This window comes from Gekko japonicus, unplaced genomic scaffold, assembly GCF_001447785.1.
Source record: "Gekko japonicus isolate JY-2015 unplaced genomic scaffold, Gekko_japonicus_V1.1 scaffold724, whole genome shotgun sequence".
Taxonomy (NCBI): Eukaryota; Metazoa; Chordata; class Lepidosauria; order Squamata; family Gekkonidae; genus Gekko; species Gekko japonicus.
Genome location: NW_015164688.1, coordinates 537,841 through 556,540, shown reverse-complemented (window position 1 = coordinate 556,540; position 18,700 = coordinate 537,841). Strand labels below are relative to the sequence as shown.

The following is an 18,700-nucleotide window of genomic DNA, read 5'->3' as shown; positions in this document are numbered from 1 at the left end:
TCGCGAAGAAGAGGAAATAGCCACTTTGCTCACAGCTTTGCTCAACAAGAAAGTTAATTTGGACCCTGCACTCTCCTGACCACCAGAGCGGTCAACCCAGAACCCCCTTACTCAGCCACCACAAATAGAGAGGCAGGATTACAAAGACGGACAGAAAGTGGCATCACATCTTGTGAGCTGAAAGTGATGCAGTAAGTGAAATAGGCAGGAAGTAACATAGGCCTTTTGGAGGGTCCTTGGTTTCCCAATACACTCCTCAAGCGATACCTTTCGTTTCACAAGATTGGCATGCTTTTGAGTTCAACTTTCATGCAGATGTCTCAAATTACCTGCTGTGCAACCACAAATGCAAATTCAGTGTGATTCAAATTCACTAGACTGAGATCCAAACACTCACTGACAATCTTAAGTGACTGAAGAAAGTATGCATGTTACACCTGAATCAGTCACAGAAGAAACCAAAAAGGAATCTACAGTGCAAGAGCAGTTGGAGGGCCAGATGATTTTGACAAGACCCAGGATACTTACGATCTAAGTGACTGTGCCTGATCCCCTCCACATCTTCAGCATGAATGAAGTGGTAACATCTCTTCCCTACGATGTCTACAGGAGTCAGATCCATATAATCACTAATCCTATAAAGCAAAAAAATAGAACCTATAAACCAGAAGGGGAAAAAATACAGGAGCAGTCAAATGAATTCTGTCCTAATCCCAAAAATGTATCTGCCTGTAAAGCCATTTTTGTACATCCAGTTCTGCATTATCTTGCTGTGGTAGTGTAAATAATCAGCACTCACTGTCCCATCCACTTATTTTGCAGATACACAAACTCATAAGGGTGCAGCTACACATTACATGTAGCTCTGTGATTGGGTTTTTTTTGCTATTTTTCTTTAGTGAAATGCAGCCACAAGGAGACCAGAATATGGGGAGATCAGCTATTTAATTCTTTCCTTACTGAAAAGTACTATCCCAAGCTGCTTTTTCAGCACTGGGAGAAAAGAAAAAAAAAATAAAACCTCTAAATTTCTCCAGTGGGGGTACAAACAGCTTGGTGCTGGTGATCTTTGGTGGGCAAACAGTGCAACGAGAAGGAACTAAATTTCCCCCCCCCCCATCTACAGTTTCCTTTGAATCATAACCTTCATGGTGCTTGCTGTAGAAAGAAATTGGGAAAACTCCAGAGCTACACATAATGCATAATTCTGCCTCGGTATTAAAACAGACATGTAGGGGGGAAATTCATTTGCCTAGTCAATAAATCTTGCTGCTACAGAACACTAGTGTGTAAACACAAGGCATCATAGCAAACGGAGATTGTGTTTTTCACAAGGAAAGCTGCTGAAATCTGCCCATTCAAATAAATGCAGAAGCCAGTTTGCAGCAAGCCTGCACCACTCATACAACAGTCGCTAAGAGAATATAATTCCTTAAAAGACAAAGCTCCTCATTAAAAGAGCAAGATAATTCAAGGTTACATAGTAAAATGAGAACATGCTATGCTTATGCTAAATGATTAGAGACACCTTTCATTTCAACAGATTGGTCTTCTATTGGGTATATTCATGAAAAAGCCTCTTCAACAGTTTCCTGGCACAAAGTCCAAACGGGCATTTCAAGCGATATCATTTAAATGCGGAGACATACAGATGCCTGGGGGTGTTATCTTTTTTAGTCTTACTCTGCTGGGAGCTCAGCTTTCACTCCTGGCCCTTTCAACTGGGACTTTGTGGTTTCCTCGACACAGAAACTTCTAAATCCTTTCAGCAGCTCTTCCTGCTGTATGCTCTGCTCAGTCTCTCTATGTAAGGAGATGTTTCTGTCATTGATTGTCCAGATGTCAATGTCCTCGGGCATCAGTTGTGTAAAAAAAAAAAAGTCCCCCGAACTGAAAAACACATTGGATGAACCAGCCCAGTCTGCACAAGCATTTTTATTTTTGTTTAGAAGACAGCATCTATTTCCATGCTTTATATAGAATTATATTTGTTTCTTCCGAAGTACAAACTGGTAGCCATTAGGGTTCAAAAGGGAGCACTTTGTAAGGTCTTTTCCAAAGCAGAGAGGTCTTACAATGTTCCCTCTAATTTTTTTTTCCTTACTGAGAGGAGCAGTTCACATCCTGAGCAGAATATAACTGCTGTAATCTGAAAATGGGCAGTGCAAGACCCTGTGTGGCTCCAGATTGCTGCTGAGCGGGGCTTCCTGTGTTAATGAGTGACTGCTCACACACACAGCTTAGAGGGAACACTTCTTACAGAAGAGCTATCATATTTCAAACAAGGTGCATATATTAGAGTGCAGGAATTACTGGTAAAGGGCTACTCCCACTTAGGTACAGTAAGAACTACATGCATTTTTTTAAGAGAGCAAATTTTTAAGAGAGCAAATTACAGAAATACCTCTCAGATTCTCAGGTTTTGACAAGAAATCTCCCTAATGAAGTAGTTTTAATGGAGGTTTTTTCAAGGGAGTTTGTTTCCAGTAGGCTGTGGAGAGTTTATATTTGCTAGATTACAATGGATGTTTTTTGAATAGGGACCAACTTGGAGGTGTTGCATGGCAGAAGTGGAGGAGAACTTGGAAAACATTCTCTTGTTTTCACAGAGACCATAACAATGTTGTTTCCTGATGGCCTGCTAAAAATGTAGCATGGGCATAATTGCAGGTAGGATGTCTCTCTGTCCTGGATCCGCCCGAGCATAGGTGTGTTTATCTGCAGCAGACTAAATAACAAAGAGCCTTGTGGCAGAGAGCTTAAGGCACACCAGAGTGAAAATTCGCTCACCTGCTCCACTGGCTGGTGACACGACTTATTTATGACTTCGTGGATAGAAACTGACCACAACTTTGCCATAAATGGCTACTAAAGGCAGATCAATCCCAGCTGCCTATCATCTTGCTGCAGTCAAGTGCTGAAAAAAATGGATCCTTGGGGATTTTTTGTAGCTGAAACGAACTGAACAGTTTTTTCCTCTACCCCTTAATTATTCTATATATAAAAGTTATACTAATTTCTCTATATTGTATGAGATAATAGTAGAGGCATGAATTATTATAATGCATTCTATAAAGCATCAAGATCTTTATCACTTTCAGGCTACAGCAGAGTCAAGGAGCCAGACAGCAAAAGGTACTAAAAAAAACCCCAAACCCTGAAAGTATCAGCACTCAATATAACAGGAGGCTGCTTTGTAAATTAACTGAAATACAGACCTGAAGAGGAGACACTCTTTAAGAACTAAGGAAACATTCTTACTTTATATTTGACAGTCAATTGTCATTTATTTGTCACACTGTATTGTCCTCCTGTAGCATGACTGAGATATGGCAACCAAGGCATGACTATGTAGACAAAGGGACTACAGCAGCCTTGACAGTGAATCGCTTCAGGTTCTCTGGGAGGGCGTGAGTGGCTTGAAATCACCAGTAAGAGAGTCTTCAAACCTGCTGCCTTGAGGTTCCCAGTTGCCCTGGCCTAAGGGAAGGTGTGCCACAGGGTCACCCGAAAACTTGGGACCTTTCTTTACCTCACCTGTCAAAGTGATCAGCAGTTTGCTAATAGGAAATATGAGGCAGAATTAGTAATACCCTTGGATTGCTAATTTATTAGAAAGATTAATGCTGTAGTCTAGAAAGTTTTAAGATATCACCTCTGAAGCATGCATAATACTGTGCAGCCTTTCATCATGTGTGTAGTTCCTGAGCATGTGTTTTCATTAATTACAATGAGTACTGCTAATTCATTGCTGGTCTGTCTGGATGCAGCAAATTGATTTCCCAGTTCCATTTTCCGTTAGCTATGATAGGCATAGTAACCATTATACTGCTCTGTGATTTGTTCAGATATATCTGAACAAGTTTATATTATCTGTCTTATTAATTACTAGGAATCAGTAAATATGAAGCATACTTCACCCATGGTGAGATCTCCAAGTCACAGATACCCTTTGGAGAGCACAGATTTCACCAGGGACAAAATCCATGGATTGCACCATATGGGTAAGATTGTTATGCAGCAGCAAGGAGTTATTCAATAACACGAGTTATTCAATAACACATAAATGAGCCCACACCAGCTAGCCAAACAAGAAATTAATGTTTTTACATTTTTGTTGCTTGTGACTCCCACCAATTGCTATTCCTGTACTATTGGCATAGCAGACTATCACCTAACTCACAGTGTCTTGGCTAAATTTCTGTTCTCCAACTGCAATAATACTGTTTTCCACAATAATATTGAGCACAGCTAGGACAGCTGACTTTTAGGTTTGTTGCTTTTAAGTCTAGTCAATTAATAGAAAGTACAGCTTTTCCAAACGATACCATATGCACTCCAATCTCTTAAGCCCCACTGCAAGTAGAATTACTTAATACATTTCTCGGGGGGGGGGGAGCTGTCATCTAACTGCAGCTGATTAAAGACAACTTATTTGGATTTGAAAAGTCTCTGACACTGTATGGCCAGTGCCAAAAATGTCTAGAATTAACAGCCTTTGTCACCTTGCACCACAAACTTTACCACACTGAAACAAAGCCATCTGAGAACTACCTAATGTTGGAAAATCCCTGAGAAAAAAGTTATGAGACACACATGCATGACTGATAGACCCTCAGAGTAAGATAATTCATTGCTCCAGGTGTGTCCTTTGTAAAAGATGTATGTCTATGTGAATATTTGAGTGTGGTGCAGATATTGCTATAGAGAAGGCAGTTTGTATTAGAATCTTGTGGTATACATTCAAGAGTTCCAGAATTCCATTGTGGGAACTACTGATCCAGAGGTTACTACTGTAGTTTTGCAGTCAGAAAAGCAGTTATTCAGATTGTGAGTTTTCCCCTAGGCAGTCTCCGGTGTAGTTTTCCAAATCTCAGAATGAGCTTCATCCTTTCTCTGTGTAACAACAGACAACTGAATAAGAAATACTACATATAACAGGACTAATTATCATCACGATAAACCAATGTCCTTCAATACTTTTATTGTGATAGGATATTTAAAATGTGCAATACTGAAAAAAACAAAAAGCCAAAATGCTGTACCTATTTTCACAGTATATGATATTGAGGTCCATGTTTACTCGCGTAACAAACATGTGGCAGTCGATTCTGACTTCATTGATCGTAGGAGGGGGCAAAGCATGAGCAACAACTACAAGCCCCATGATTTGGCTAGGGACTGTCCGCCCATGGGACAGCGAGACTCTCAGGCGTAACCTTCCTGTTATATGAATCACCTGCAAAACAACAGACAGTAAAAGGAAATCTCAGTAAATGCATGATACAAATATGAAAGCAATCCTTTTAAAGGACAGCATGATTATTGTAAAGAGCACTTAACTCTGCCAGAATTGTATCTGGCCCCCGCCAGTATTAGTCTTAAGCTTATTAATATTGGCTGTCAACATGTCCTGAATGTCCTCACGCTAGGAAAGAAGAAAAGAAGAACATAATAGCCAAATGCTTCACGTTCATCAAATCTAAAATTTGGCATGGCCTTGGTTATTGATCTCATTTATTTAGTTAATTAGTTACTGCTTTTTTTAGGGCAAACTGGAAAACCAAGAGATGGACTGAAAAAAATAAATCTACAAATGATGACAGATGAAATGGTACCCTAATTTTAAAATATTTTGGGGATTAAATTAAGCAACATGCATAACAGTGGTTCTGAAACATTGCCAGGGCATTCTTTAACTTAACTGCCAGTAATTCATACTCCAGTGATGCTTTTTTGCATTCTTAAATGTCTTCCGGCACTATTGATATGAGATGCATGAGCCAGCAACTGATGAGCATGTATTCAACAATAATACCTTGTTGGGGCTACCCCAACATTAATTGCACTTCATGCATTGTGTAGGCAATGAGGCAGCATTTGTTCCATTCTCTCAAGCTTTACTAGACATAGGTTCCGGCAGCAGTTATTTGAAGGGCAGCCAATGGACCAAAAAGGGGGGGGGGGGACAGCCTTCCCAGTTTTGCTTTGTTTTGTTTAGCCTTCTGCCTATCAGAAAAATACCGCTCTCTGACTTTGATGGGAAGGGGAGCACACAATGGAGAAAGTCACAGTAGTGCCCATTGTCATACTTTGCAGAAACTGTAGTAGCCACCTATATAATTTTTCAGCCCAATTCCAGTGGCAGCTGCTGGCAGCAATATAATATGGCAGTGGACAGTGAGGATGGGAATAGTGAAAATGGTGCCCAAAGAATGCCCCAACACTGACTTAGTTGAGGATGTGCCATTAGGCCTCCCACCTTCTGGCAAAAGTATGTCAGCCAGCCAGTAGGAAGAGTCTCTGGGTCTCTGCTTGTATACATGGCATTTGCTGTTTGTGGGACTTAGGTACAAAAATGAGGAAAAGCTTTGTGAATGGTACTAAGAGTTAAAAAAACCCCAAGGAGCTAGTTGTTTGTCTCTCCATCATCTACAAAATGGGGTTGATAAATAAGAGATTAGCAGGTAGCACAAGGCCTGTCAGTGAACTGGCAGCCTTTTCTTGTAGAATGCCACCAATATGCATATTAGGCTTTTGGCTTATTCTGAAATCTGTGGCTGGTCTCATTGGCTTACATCCTATGGAGGTTTTCATTCATTCTACAGGTGTCTGTCTTTTGCAATCAATTGTACTGCATTACTTCAGTAGTCAGATGCCACTGCAGATCTACTTGACAACACAGAGTTTGTCTGATTATCCAACAGCATGTAACTTAGGTAAACATTTCTGTTTACCAGGCTCTCACTAACTCATCAGATCTGGATAGGTCTTATTCTATGGTTGCCAGTCTACAAGTGGTGTCTGGAGATCTCCTGAAATTACAGCTGGTCTCCATGTTACAGAGATCAGTTCCCTTGGATAAAATGGCTGCTTTGGAAGGTAGACTCTATGGCACAGAGGTCCCTCCCCTCCTGCCCTTCCTAGGCGCCACCCCCCAAATCTCCAGATATTTCCCAGTCCAGAGTTGGCAGCCTTATTTTATCCCTTGCATTACCAGCGTTTGTTCTCTGGTCCTGCCCAGGTGCTGGGATTCTGAATTGGAAACTTAACTATTTGTGATCACAGCTCTACTCAGACCTGATTAAATGCATATTTATTTGTTTGGCACACTTATATTCCATCTCTCCCCTGAAAAGAAATGCTCATAATGCCATAGAGAAACCGGAAACTTATTGAGGGCAAGTAAAAATATGTTGTTGAGGGGGGGAATGGAAATATTAAGAAAAAGCTGATAGCCTTGAAGTCTGGAATCTTGTATACACAGGCATGAGGGTGACCAGTTTACCTTATTAAATTGTAAGGTATCATCAGTACTTAAGTACCTCTTCCATATCTTTGCGTTTAGCTGGAGAGACTGCTTTGGGAAGAGAGTTTAATCTTTCTAGTTCATCCAATCAAGGACCTTTATGATGAGATTATAATAGATATGCTATCAATGCCAACTGCAATAGGGATTTTTCAAGAGACAGACATTTCCTCCCCTAATAATTTTTGCCAAGGCACAGCAATAACCAAGAGAAACTGGTTACTATTAATCTGCACAGGTTATTAATGTTGACTAGGAGATGGAAAGCTCCATATTCCATTAGCAAGTCTTTAAGCGATCAAGCACTCCCATTGTCAAAGATAATTCAGCTTATGTCAAATTCAGCTATTTCTGTATAACTTTTTTTTTTTTAAAAAAACACACATACATTCTCCAGTGTCCCTCCCCATTTTGCACTATAGCTGGTAGGTTGTAGACATACTGATGACTATCTGGATGCTTTACCCATTTTGCTTGTGGGTATATGATCACATATAATTGAGGAATTTTTTTGCTGAAACTTAATGCACCTTCAGATAACATTTCTTATGAATATTTTAAGCTATTTCTAGAGGCAAGGATGCAAGAACACCATTTAAAAACCCCATTTTTGTGAGACCTCGTTAGCTAATGAAGAAATTGCTAAAAGATTTAACTTTGCAGGAGGGATATTAATAGTATATTTTGCCCCTTCCAGCTAGGCTTACTCAAAGGCTTATTTATCATTATCTGTCTTATTTTATCAGGATTCAGCTTTATGGCGGAAAAAAATCTGTATATACTTGGAAGTATACTGCTGTTTAATGGCCAACTAGAAATTACATGATAAATAATCTTGTAGTAAATAAACAACCCAAAACATTGTTTCATGAAGAGTTCCTGTGTGTTTGAAGTTTGTATTACTCCAAGGGGTAAAACTTTAGACTAGGCCATATTTAAAGTCTACTAATCTACTGCTGAAAACAGTGTTTATCACTTATTACTTAGTATCAAACATATTTGGATTTTGAACAAGTGCTTATTCCTTTCTTCTTCCGATTCTGCAGCTGAGTCCTGATGCAAAACCCTAAATCCTACTGTCCTCTGTGGAACTGGATTGCACAGGCAAATCCTTCAGTGGTATTGATTTCAGTGAGATTCACTGCATCTAACTTGCATTGAATGGAACCTGAAATCTGACTGCATACCCACAGTGCGAAGACTTAAAACTGAGATGGAAATCCAGTTATGTAGTCTTCTCTTTACAGGTTCTGATTTGGAGGCACTCTGAAACACATGGGCACATATGAGAGATTTCCATTGACTTGATAAACAAGCTAAACTAGAAATTATTCCCATATCTAGAACTGCTTCCATCACCATTTCATTCAAACTCTCCTCCACACTTTTTGGCTTTTTCAAAGTGCAAAGGAATACTGCAAATTTTCAAACCTTGTGTTAATTTTTTTTATAGTTTACATAATTTTTCTAAGAGTGGAATCAGCATATTTTTATATACAGCATAATCAATTTACCTAGCTCACAACCACATCTGACAGTGTCCACGAAAAACGACGGTGTGACTTTCATGCCATGCTTACATTTTTTTGTAAATTTGGAAGGCTGAAAGCCACACATAACCAGAACTTTGTAGTTTAATTGGTCATGGTACTATCCAGCTAAAAAACCCTTACATGTGAACACATCCAATATGCATATTAACTCTAAGTTAACTATACAGTATTTCATGGAAGAACATCTGTGTAATGTTATGCAAAAGCAGAATGTGTATCATTACAAATTTTTGTACTGAAATACTTCATTCCCTAGTTAGAAAGAATTTTCAATTAACTCCACCTGATACAAACATATTGAGAGAATCATAGTTTGTCTTTTATTTTTTCCCCTCTGATACAAAAACGAATGTGCAAGATGTTGACTGTGCATGTAAACACAGTTTATGAGGAGTGTGGGAATGCAAGCAAGCTGCATTTCTTGGACAAATATATATCTTTTGCCTGCCATATGCTTCCTCAGTCAGTTTTTGGTGACAAGCACACAGCTTTGCTCTGTACCATAAAACGAGCAGTTTCCATAGATTAATTTGCTCCTAAAGTTAACTCACAGAATTTTTTTTAAAAAAAAATACAGACCTTTGGAGCTTCATCAAAAATACAAAATCCCTATATCCTCCACCACCTAAGTTACTAGCTAAAAGAGCAAACTTTTCAACCCACATTCAAAACATTGCTAGTCAGATCAAGAACATGTCTGCTAGGTGCATAAGAACTGGACTGTTTCATTTCCTCATATAGGTATTTAAGCCTGGGTGAGACCAGAGGAGCAAACTCACACATCCAAGTTCTGTGTATTTACCCTGCACTTACACACTGGAGAAATGGCTGTACTTCAGCAGTAGAATACAATCTTTGGATGCAGAAAATGCCAGATTTAATCTCTGGCTTCTCCAGTTAAAAGAATCAGGCAGTATTTATTTATTTGATTTATACCCCGCCCTCCCCACCGGAGTAGGCTCAGTAAGTGATGCACCTGAGATCCTAGAACAAAGTCTGAGTTCAGTAGCACATTTAAGATCAACACAGTTTCATTCAAGATGTAAGCTTTCATGTGCACTGTTGTTAGTCACAGGAACTGTTAGTCCCAGGAAACATACTTGAGGTAAAATGACCACTCCGGTCCTTTTTATCACAGAGAATGAGCAATTTACTTTGTGTTGTGTAGTGGGTTTAACGCATCGAATGATGAGGAAACATAGTGATATTCAGCTCATGTTTACTAGCACACAACATAACAATAACAATACCGGCCGGAGGCCAACTATGTACAGTATCTGTGGACCACCCACAGGTCCCATTGGTGGGTTTAAACATCCCGCCAATGTTCCCATTGGTGACCAGTAGAGGTTTCAGGATCCTAGCCCCTATTGTCTCTTGGGATCCTAGCTCCTGTAAAATACGCTGTCACCTAGTGGCGCTCAGCGGACATAACACTCTGCTAGCCCAGGTCTTAAGTTGCTAGATGATTAAGGAGTGGACCTCTCCACTTTTATGCCACTCATTCCCTTTCACAAATATGGTTGACTCTCTGCTGCCAACAGCAGGCTATTATAGGAATTAAAGTTTGATAACAAAAGCTAGACTCAACACAGTTTGAGTCCAGTGGCACCTTTAAGACCAACAAAGTTTTAATCAAGTGTGTATGCGCACCGAAGCTTATACCGTGAATAAAACTTTGTTGATATTAAAGGTGCCACTGGACTCAAACTTTGGTCTGCTGCTTCAAACCAACACAGCTATCCACCTGAAAATAGCTACTTAGTTTTTTAAAAATCAGAATTATGCCTGCTAAAGTTATGTCACAATTATTCCAGTACAATTTTGTATGATTGTAATGTATGTGGTGACAGCAGTTAGATTAGCATTTGCCAAACTGTGGAAACAAGGGAAGGGAAGATTGGGACCCAATCGGACCCAATCAATGTGTTTTTATAGTTAAGATTTTTGGCTCCAATGTGCATCACTTTGCACTTGGCCACACTGAACCCCATTTGCCACGTTGATGCCCAATTACCCATCCTTGACAGATCCCATTGGAGTGCCTCACAATCCTCCCTAATTCTCACCACCCTGGACAACTTTGTGTGATCCACAAATTTAGCCACTTCACTGCTTACTCCCAACTCCAAATCATTAATAAACAAGTTAAAAAGCATCGGACTGAGTACTGATCCCTGTGGTACCCCACTGCTTACCACCCTCCACTGAGAAAATAGCCCATTTATACTCACTCTCTGTTTCCTATTAATTAGCCAGTTTTTTATCTACAAGAGGACTTGTCCTTTTATCCCGTGACTATTGAGCTTACTTAGGAGCTTTTGATGAGGAACTTTATCAAAAGCTTTCTGGAAGTCAAGGTGAACAACATCTATTGGGTCCCCCTTGTCCACATGTTTGTTCACTCCCTCAAAGAACACTAACAGGTTTGTTCATTCCCTCAAAGAACATTAACAGGTTAGTGAGAGAAGATCTTCCCTTACAGAACCCATGCTGCGTCTTCCTCAATCGGTTTTGTTCATCAATGTGCCTACTAATTCTTTCCTTAATAACAGTTTCCACCAACTTACCCGGTATCGACGTCAGACTGACTAGCCTGTAATTTCCCGGATTTCCTCTGGAAACCTTTTTAAAGATGGGAGTGACATTAGCTACCTTCCAGTTCTCAGGAATGGAGGCAGATTTTAATGAAAGATTACATATTTTTGTCAGGAGATCCACAAGTTCACATTTGAGTTCTTTCAGAACTCTCAGATGTATGCCATCTGGGACTGGTTCTGGAGTGGGCAAGCAATTCTCATCTTCCACAGTGAAGACAGAGGCAAAAAATACATTCAGCTTCTCAGCCATTTGCCTATCATCCTTTAGTACTCCTTTTACTCCTTGGTCATCCAAGAGCCCCACTGCCTCCCTGGCTGGTTTCCTGCTTCTAATGTATTTGAAGAAAGTTTTATTTATGTTTTTTGCTATATGCTCCTCATATTCCCTTTTTGCCTGCCTGATCATAGACTTGCATTTTATTTGCCACAGTCTGTGTCTAAGGAAATGACTAAGTTGTTTTACAATGGAAAAATGTCCTGTAGTGTATGGAACTAACCACGGTAAAGACTTGGATGTATTTATTTGTATGAAATCTTAAGATTTGGAAGATCTAAAAATTTGATCACTTTGAATAATGATGGAATTATTCTGTTACTGTTTTCGTTAACTCTTGCCTGTGTATCTATATTTTGAGAATGCATGCTTATTAAATTAATACATAAAAATCAGAATCCTCTCCTTTTATTCAGTCAATGTGCAGGTAGGAGGAAAATTCTTGAAATCTCACTGGATAGAGATATTCTCAACTAAGCACGCCCTCGCTGTTTCTCTCTTACACTTTTATAAGCATGAACCCAAGCATGAGGCTTTGTTGTGGTTCTCCTCTCCTCCGCTTCATTCTTACTACAAGGCTGAGAGTGCATGACTGGCCCAAGGTCACCAGCAAGGTTCCAAAGACGATTCAGGATTTGAAGCTGGGTCTCCCAAATCCTAGTCTGACACTCTAGCCACTCCATCATGATGGCTACCAAGATTTCTTTCACCTGAGTGTCCATCAGATCCACTAAATGCCATCATCTATCAAAAGTGCCTATCAGCATGTTAGACCTATATATATAAAAGAAAGTCCTCTCACCGTAAAATCTATGCCCAGGCCAAACCAAACCTAGAAACACCAGTTTTGGGGAGAGTGCTCCCACCGTGGCATAGGTGCTCGCTAAGGGATTTTTATAAATTCAACCCCTAAGTGGGTCAAAAGGGGGAAAATGTTGATTCCCATGTGGCTGCCATGCAGCTGCCTCTCTGTACCCCCCACTCTCTAATTGGTCAGCTGCAGAGCTCAGTGTTCTGAGATGAAAAAAAACCCCAAAAGTTACAGGGGACTGCAGAGAGCTAATCGGTTGAGGAAATCAGGAGTGGCCAACAACAACCTGTGAGGTGAAGCAAAGCTGCTGGCCCAGCCTCTCTGATGGCTTCCAACACACTCCCCCCACCTCCTACGCCTAACAGACGGTTGTCTGTCAGGTGCAGCCCCACCTCCACAGTGACTTCTAATACTCCTCCCCCCTCCCCGTCCTACACTGGACAGGCAGCTGCCTGTCAGGTGTAGGAGAGGAGGTGGGATGGCTTCCAACATACTCCCCCCACCTTCTACACCTAACAGGTGGTTGTCTGTCAGGTGCAGCAGTGGTTGCAGGGTGCTTAAAGCCACAAGGGAGCCTGCCCCAGCAGTAACACCTTAGTGATCCTGCCAGCCTTGCCTCCACAGTGGCTTCTAATACTCTTCCCCCCTCCCCCTCCTACACTGGACAGGAAGCTGCCTGTCAAGTGTAGGAGAGGAAGTGGGATGGCTTCCAACACCTCCTACACCTAACAGGCAGTTGTCTTTCAAGTGCAGCAGTGGTTGCAGGGTGCGTAAAGCCACAAGGCAGTTGTGTCAGGTGCAGCCCCACCTCCACAGTGGCTTCTAATACTCCTCCTCCCTCCTCCTCCTACACTGGACAGGCAGCTGCCTGTCAGGTGTAGGAGAGGAGCTGGGATGCTTATAGTAGCCGAGGAGGTTCACTCAGCAGGATTGCCTTAGCACTGCTGCTGGCCCAACCTTCCCAATGCCTTTAAATACAATCCCCCCCAACACCAGACAGGCCGGTGTCTGTCAGGTGTAGGAGCAGGGCCAGGGTATGAATGTTTATGGGGATATAGTAAAGGTCATTTCTAGGAGCCATTTCGATGCGTGCCTCCCTCATGAACCTGAAGAAATGTCCACCACATCACCACTCCCTCACACCAATTCCCCCTCACACCTCTCACCTCTTACTGCCCCCAAGAAAGCTCCTGGCAAACGCTGAGCCAGATACACCAATGCTACAAGGAGGAGGCAACTTAGGAATGCAGCAAAGACATTTTCACATAGTACTCCTGCAGTGTACTGAGCTGCACAGGACAAGTACCAGCAAGATCACCCTGAGGTGCTCAGAACAACACAGTCTCCATATGACCCAAACAATCCAGGAACACAAGTAGAGAGGCCATCACTTTCGTGGAAAGTAGCAGGAGTGGACTTAACAGACAATTGCTTCTTAAATGGACAGTTCTATGTGGCCTGTTCCAGAGTGAGCTCACCAAGCAGCCTGGTGATCCTAGCACCTGAAGGCAGAACCACCAATGTGATCTAGAGAGAGGTCCTTCGGTGGGGGGGGGGAGTACATATGTCTCACTTCCTTTCTTACACCACAATCTTCTCCATTAGAATTCCTACAACAAATGTCATATTTCAAACTTCACATCAGTATTATAACTGGATTTACAGAACTTAAATACTGTAGTGAAGTACGGGTAGCAGGCTAGTCCTAGATAAGGTAACAGATGTACACAAATTGGTCCTCCCATTTACTCTTGAGGGGTGGGGAATTTCCAGCCCCCAGCCCCATGTTCCGACCTCCAATCAATTCCTAGGAATTTCTCCCAGTTTCCCCCAGACTAGGGAAGGCAACCTAGACTACCACCTGGAAGTGAGATCACATCCACCCCAAACTCTGCCCTCTCCAAGCACCACCCAAATCTTCTAGCATTTGCCAAGGCAGTGTTGGGAACCCTAATACGCACCAGAAATTAAACAAACAAACAAAAAACTAGTCAGTATCAATTTCAGTTTTTTCAGATACTCCATCTCTTATGTTAGGATGCTTGAACTGAAATTAGATGTTTTAAATGACAATTTGTGAGGTGGGGAATTATAATGGAGCAGTACTGGAATATTTTAGACATATATTTTAAACAAGAATTTCAGAGTGTTCTTTCACAACACAAAGCAGTTGGATCGCATTAAGTTGTGCATTGCATTCATAGCTTTTGTAATGATGAAACAAGTAGCCGCTCCCTGGGCTGTTTCAGTTCGCAAAAATGAAGCGGGTAAGGCAGAAGCCTCTTCTTCACATGTGCTGTGGTCGCAATTGGAATACGGCCCCTGCATGCCCGGGAAGCATGGGAACTGACAAACGTGTAATACAAAGTTCTTCTGGTGGCAATAAGTTGTTTATTCAGTTCCATGCCTGACTCATATTGTAAGCAGGGAGTATGCTACTCTACTTGCCGGAAAGTGTGAGGGGAAGGGGTTCAGGGAGCACAGATTACTTTACCATATTTTCTTGCCTCTTTTCCAAGATATTACAAATTGTTGGATGATTTGCTTCTTTTGATGACTAAAATCCAAGAGGGATGGGAATTTATTTGAACAAAGAAAGGGTTTTTCTTCTGAACTGAAGGTCCTCCAAGATTTAGAGGGGTCAGAGCCCATAAGGGAATCATGGATTGGAAGGGAAGAGTTTGGGACCTATAAATAACTTTGGCTGAGAGATAGTTACCCCTCCAAGGGCACCCAGGGCACTTTTTAATGGATGAGTGGAATGCTGTACTCAGACTTCCTCAACCCAATCTATCCAGTTTACGTTCCACAGTAGCTTTCTAGTTTATAGCATAATACTGGAGCAATATTGTCATCTGCATTGAAAATACGTATTTTATAGCCTATTTCTTTCTTTCAGATTATAAATGTGTGCCTTAATCCTGATGGGGTAACCTATTTAAGGATAGGTTGCAGGTTCAAGCCCTAATTTTCTTTTTACAATTTCCCATTCTCAGTTTACCTTTGAAGAATACAACCCACTGGCTACATGATTAATCAGTTCTGAAATATGGGTTTCCTTTCCTGTTTCCTATAAATCAAATTTACAAACAAACAATCTCACTTTCTGCAAATAAACAATGATACAGAATTGGTGTTACAGAAATTGAACCCACATAGCAAAACTTGGATTTATGACATCCTAATAGGATAGATATTGCCACAGAAACATAACTCACACCATTTTGTGTATTATATCACTCACTACATTTGGGACCAGCATAATAATTCTTCTTCACCATCAGAGCTGCAAATCAAATCAGATCTCTTTTAAAAACCCGCAATGTATGCATGCTGTTGGTAATGTTACATGCCAGTTTTTATTCTAAAATCCCACTGAACACCTTTGCTATGTGGCACACTACAGAACAAATCTGCCATCTATGAATTATTTTTTCATATTCTAAAAAACTATAAATAAGCATTTCCAGCTTACCAATAATTTAAAAATGGTTAAGAAATAAAACAAAATTGAAAATAATATAGCACAACCTGGAATAGCCAAGAAAAATTGGTTTAACATTTTTTTAAAAAAGCTTTTGGCACACAAAAAAATGCAGATTGCTTCAGGAGAGCTCTTGGCAAGAACATCACAAGAAGGAGCAACACTTTAATATGCTCAAGCAGCAGCCAAATGTAAACTGACACCAGGAACTGAAGTGTGGCAACAAACAAGGAGAAAGTATCTCAATTTAATATAGGCCTACATAAGAAAAAGATCAATGTTTACAATTCTTGGTTTAGAACATAACATTGCTCTCCTCAGAGTGTATATAGAATAGTTACATGTAAGAAATTTGAATAATCAATTTGAGAGAGTTTTCCAAGTGTCTTTTTTATATGTCATAGGAAAATATAGTGCACTTATTCTGGAGTTGTAAGATGGCAGTATACAGGATTTCTCCAGAATAAGATGTTTGTGTAGCATAGCTTTAAAAACCAAATATCAATGCATTAAATGAGATCAGGCAGAGATCAATTTAGAATAAACAGGTTTAAGGTAGAAAAAAGATCTCTTTGATAAGGCCTCCAGAACTGACCATTTGTAGAAGGATTAAAGATGAACAGATTTATACTTGGATATCTTCTTACTGCGCTGCTGCTTTACAAGTCTGAACTGAAATCTAATGTCAGGTTATTATGGTGTCATCTCATGGCAGAAAAGATTAAGGACCCCGGATTTCATTGCATTATTGACATGGCTTAAGATGATTCCCATTTAAAGCTAACATACACATCTCCCTTATATATAAAAGCTGAATGGTGGTGGCACTTCTCTAGAACATTCCACATGCTCCGGAATTGGTTGGCGCCCTGGTGTGTCACTCAGAATCTGTCCCTATCCACTGGCTGCATTGCTTGAGTCTCGCCTCCAACATTCTAAACAGTTTGCTGTTCTCCCCCCCCCCATAGCCAGTCAGAACACAGAGGTTATTTGCATATGCAGCCTCATTGGCCTTTGCCTTGGAACACAGAGGTTGTTTGCATATGTGACTTTATTGGCTTTTGCCTCTAACATTCTAAACAGTTTGCTGTTCTGAGGAAAATTTGTCCAATCTCCAGGTGAGGGCTGGAGATCACTCAGAATTACAACCGCTTTCCAGATGGCAGAGATCAGTTCCCCTGGTGAAAATGGTGGGCTCTGTATCCTTATATGTTGCTGAGGTGGCTCCCGTATGACAGCCAATGTGATGTGGCAATCAGGGCTTCAGAGCACGGGAGAGGCTGCAGGTGTGTGGGGGGTGGAAAGCTGAAGAGTTAGGGAGAAATAAAGGTAGGTTGATGATTGGCTGGGAAGGACCTAGGGTTGCAAACTCCAGGTGGGAAATTCCTGGAGATGTGAGGGATGGAGCCTGGAGAGGGTGAGGTTTCAGGAGGCGTGGGACCTTGGACAGGTACAAAGCATAGACTCCACCCTCCAAACCAACCATACCCTTCTGGGGAACCATCGTTGCCAATCTCCAGGTGAGGGCTTGAGATCACTCAAAATTACAACTGTTCTTTAGGTAGCAGAGATCAGTTCCTCTGGAGAAAATGGTAGACTCAGTGTCATTATACCGTGCTGAGGTCGCCACAGCAAATTGACACTGAGTGTCCAAGGCCGTGGCAACTGCCCAGAGCCTCTTTCTAGAGGTCGTTGTATTTATTTCCACAACAACCCTTTTCCCTAGCCTATATATATAAAAGAAGGTTCCCTCACCGTAAAATCAATGCCTAGGCCAAACCGCTGGACCTAGAGACACCAAATTCGGGGAGAGCGCTCCCACTGTGACGTAGGTGCTCACTAAGAAGGGATTTTTAGAAATTCCACCTCTAAGTGGGTCAAAAGGGGGAAAATGTGCTCCCCCCATTGATTCCTATGCGGCTGCCAGGCAGCTGCCTCTCTGCACCCCCCACTCTCTGATTGGTCAGCTGCAGAGCACAGTGTTCTGAGATTAAAAAAACCCCAAAAGTTACAGGGGACTGCAGAGAGCTAATGACAGTTGAGGAAATCAGAAGTGGCCAAAAACAACCTGTGAGGTGAAGCAAAGCTGCAGGCCCAGCCTCTCTGATGGCTTCCAACACACTCCCCCCACCTCCTACACCTAACAGGTGGTTGTCTGTCAGGTGCAGCCCCACCTCCACAGTGGCTTCTAATACTCCTCCCCCTCCTACACTGGACAGGCAGCTGTCTGTCAGGTGTAGGAGAAGATGTGGGATGGCTTCCAACACACTCCCCCACCTCCTACACTTAACAGGCGGTTGTCTTTCAAGTGCAGCAGCAGTTGCAGGGTGCTTAAAGCCATGAGGGAGCCTACCCCAGCAGTAACACCTTAGTGATCCTGCCAGCCCTGCCTCCACAGTGGCTTCTAATACTCCTCCTCCCTCCCCCTCCTACACTGGACAGGCAGCTGCCTGTCAGGTGTAGGAGAGGAGCTGGGATGCTTGCAGCCGCCAGGGAGGTTTGATCAGCAGGGTTGCCTTAGCATTGCTGCTGGCCCAGCCTCCCCGATGCCTTTAAATACAATCCCCCCCAACACTAGACAGGCTGGTGTTTGTCAGGTGTAGGAGCAGGGCCAGGGTATGAATGTTTATGGGGAGATAGTAAAGGTCATTTCTAGGAGCCATTTCGAT

The 18,700-nt window shown here is 41.7% G+C and overlaps 1 protein-coding gene across 1 annotated transcript in view; it reads right to left on the bottom strand.

The window, feature by feature from the left end:
- LOC107108841 (neuronal PAS domain-containing protein 3-like) overlaps positions 1 to 18,700 on the bottom strand; it is a 566,078-nt gene that overhangs the window by 40,762 nt on the left and 506,616 nt on the right. The window contains 2 exon segments of the mRNA XM_015409362.1: positions 529 to 635; positions 5,046 to 5,239. Coding sequence (XP_015264848.1) covers positions 529 to 635; positions 5,046 to 5,239 — 301 coding nt within the window.